Source organism: Orcinus orca, chromosome 5, assembly GCF_937001465.1.
Source record: "Orcinus orca chromosome 5, mOrcOrc1.1, whole genome shotgun sequence".
Classification (NCBI taxonomy): Eukaryota; Metazoa; Chordata; class Mammalia; order Artiodactyla; family Delphinidae; genus Orcinus; species Orcinus orca.
This window is the reverse complement of record NC_064563.1, coordinates 117,640,110-117,641,313: the sequence shown is the minus strand read 5'-3', so window position 1 is coordinate 117,641,313 and position 1,204 is coordinate 117,640,110. Positions and strand designations below refer to the sequence as shown.

General features: G+C 42.5%; 1 protein-coding gene across 1 annotated transcript; it reads left to right on the top strand.

Annotated features, from left to right (window-relative positions):
• The first annotated feature begins 346 nt into the window (after nt 1–346).
• LOC117196828 (ribonuclease H-like) lies at nt 347–817 on the top strand. Its single transcript, XM_033406889.1, has one exon. The coding sequence runs from the start codon at nt 347–349 to the stop codon at nt 815–817; it is 471 nt and encodes a 156-aa protein (XP_033262780.1).
• The last annotated feature ends 387 nt before the right edge of the window (nt 818–1,204 follow it).

The following is a 1,204-nucleotide window of genomic DNA, read 5'->3' as shown; positions in this document are numbered from 1 at the left end:
CGTGGGGCTCAGAATCTTCATTCAAGTGCGTGGACTTCTGTGGTATGAGTGTTCTCCAGTCTGTGAGTCACCCACCCAGAATTTGTGGGATTTGATTTGACTGTGATTGCACCCCACCTACCGTCTCATTGTGGCTTCTCCTTTGTCTTTGGATGTGGGGTATCTTTTTTGGTGAATTCCAGTGTCTTCCTCTTGATGACTGTCCAGCATCTAATTGTGATTCTGGTGTTCTCGCAAGAGGGAGTGAGAGCACGTCCTTCTACTCCACCATCTTGGTTCCTAATCCAATTGTATTGTTTTAACTGACAGTCTTTCATCTCCCAGGATTGATCTCTGAGAAAGCCCTATGGAGAATCCTGATTTTATATTATTCACTGACAGTTCATATCTTCGAGGACCGCATGGAAAGTACCAGCCTGGTTATGCTGTCATTCCTCCAATGTCAATCCTTGAAAATGGTCCCTTACATAACACCTATTCTGCCCAACAGGCTGAATTAATAGCACTAACAAGAGCCTGCCAGTTGGCAAAAGAGAAGTCCACTAACATTTATACTGACAGCCGCTATGCTTTTGGGGTAGCTCATGACTTTGGCATGCTTTGGAAACAAAGGGGATTTTTAACATCCTCAGGACAGCGTATTAAAAGTGGGAGACAAGTTGCAGAATTATTGGATGCAATTTTGCTACCATGTGCATTAGCTATTATTAAGATATCAGGTCATTCAAAGGCTGACACCACAGAAGCAAAAGGAAACTCATTAGCTGATCAGGCCGCCAAAGACAGCAGCTCTGCAAAAAATAAAACGGTCAACTAACAGCTGTTTTCTCTTTTCTGACTCCCAGTAACTTTACTGATGCCCTGTTAAATTTTCAGGGAATGGCACGAAAGGACAAAAGGATACTTGGAAACAAAAAAGAGAAAGGTTTGACCCCAATAAGGGGCTCTGGATAGGCCCAAACAGAAAGTCTGTCCTTCTGTTTGGAGCTCAATATCCCACTTTACAATACATTCATGAGTTAACTCACTGGAATCCTTATGAGATGGTATTGTGGGGCAAACAGTATTTTTTGAAGCCTTCCTTCACTATAGCTTGGAAGGTTTATTCTAGATGTACTACATGTCCAAAATACAACCCAGGAAAGCCATTACATAGCTCTCAAGGAAGCTTTCCATTACCTGCAGGCCCTTTTGAAATTTGGTA